This window comes from Mus pahari, chromosome 18 (assembly GCF_900095145.1).
Source record: "Mus pahari chromosome 18, PAHARI_EIJ_v1.1, whole genome shotgun sequence".
NCBI lineage: Eukaryota > Metazoa > Chordata > Mammalia > Rodentia > Muridae > Mus > Mus pahari.
In genome coordinates, this window is record NC_034607.1 from 25,643,008 (window position 1) to 25,644,470 (window position 1,463).

Below are 1,463 nucleotides of genomic sequence, written 5' to 3' on the forward strand. Positions count from 1 at the left end.
TGTGTGTGTGTGTGTGTGTGTGTGTGTGTGTGTGTGAGTGGATAAGTCTTTGGGTGTCAGGTCTCTCCTTCATACTGAGTTAGGGGCACAGTCTCCCTTGTGTCTATATGTGATCTAGATATGTGACCAGTTACTTGGTCACGGAGATTACAGATTGGAATCTCAGAATTCAGCTTTTAATGCATGTTCTCAGATTAAACTCAGGTCATCATTTTACATAATATTTATTTAGATTCCATTCAAATGCTTCATTTGAATTTATTTCTCACTACAGAAATCTTTTTACTCTTCATAGATGAGCATTGCATATTCTCTTTTCCTGTGGTTGACATTTTTGAGTGAAGTTTACTTTTTGTGTTTTTTTTTTTTTCCTCTTTCTAGATCCTTTTGGAAAGAGAGATGAGCGTGAACCACTCACAAATGAAGTCCAAAGTGACTCGGCAGTCATTGGAGGTAATCTGTCTTCATTACCGAAAGCAGGAAAGATAGCAATGTCCCTGTTCTCTGAAGAAAGTTACCTGAAGCTTTCCTTACCCATAATCATCCATCACCCAGAATCAGGCACTCTCTCTCCAACCCTTAGTCTCTTCATGCATGGGGTAAGAAGGAGACACTCTTCCTGTGCCAGGAGCTCTGTGGCTTCATTCTGCCTCAGAATCAGCAGGGAGCTGAGTTCTCAACTAACAGCTGGCACATTTACTGACAGGCAGGCAGCCTACATCATACTCATTTCATCCAGTTTTCACTTCTAAAGCAGAAACAAAATACACCAATAAAATTATGTGTGGAAAGAAGTCACATTGAGGCAGACAGATGGACAGAGCTGCAGTCAGTTTCCGGTTGTTTTTTATTTGTTTGTTTGTTTTTTGTTTTTTGTTTTGTTTTTGTTTGTTTTGTTTTGTTTTTTCACTAAATCACTTGGGTTAGATCTAATAAGCAGGATGAAACCTACGTGACTGAAGTTCCAAATTTAGCATTCCATCTGTTTGTGGATACAGAGCTTGCCTGATCGACTTATAGCTCACTCCCCACCAATTTCTCTTTTTTCCTGTTTATAAGGTGCCTGTTGGCCAACCCTTCTCCACTATTCATTCTTTCTCAGTGTAATGCCTGCAGCAGCTTGATGATCCCATCTGGGTCTTGTAACAAGGACTGTCTCCTAAGTTTTATTTAATATAAGATGCCTGAGATATGAAAATACATTGATAGCCATGAAAGAAGTTGCAGAGACAAAGTTTGGAGCTAAGAAGAAAGGATGGACCATCCAGAGACTGCCCCACCTAGGGGTCCATCCCATCATCAGCCACCGAGCACAGACATTATTGCATATGCCAGCAAGATCTTGCTGAAAGGACACTGATATAGCTCTCTTGTGAGGCTATGCCAGTGCCTGGCAAACACAGAAGTGGATGCACACAGTCAGCTATTGGATGGAACACAGGGCCCCCAATGGAGGAGCTAGA

The 1,463-nt window shown here is 41.3% G+C and overlaps 1 protein-coding gene across 2 annotated transcripts in view; it reads left to right on the forward strand.

Moving 5' to 3' along the window:
- LOC110335694 (contactin-associated protein like 5-3) overlaps window positions 1–1,463 on the forward strand; it is a 514,066-nt gene that overhangs the window by 511,583 nt on the left and 1,020 nt on the right. For both annotated transcript variants that reach the window (XM_029531381.1, XM_021217999.1), the window contains one exon: window positions 382–453. In XM_029531381.1, the coding sequence (XP_029387241.1) occupies window positions 382–453 (72 nt within the window). The remainder of the gene's footprint in view (window positions 1–381; window positions 454–1,463) is intronic.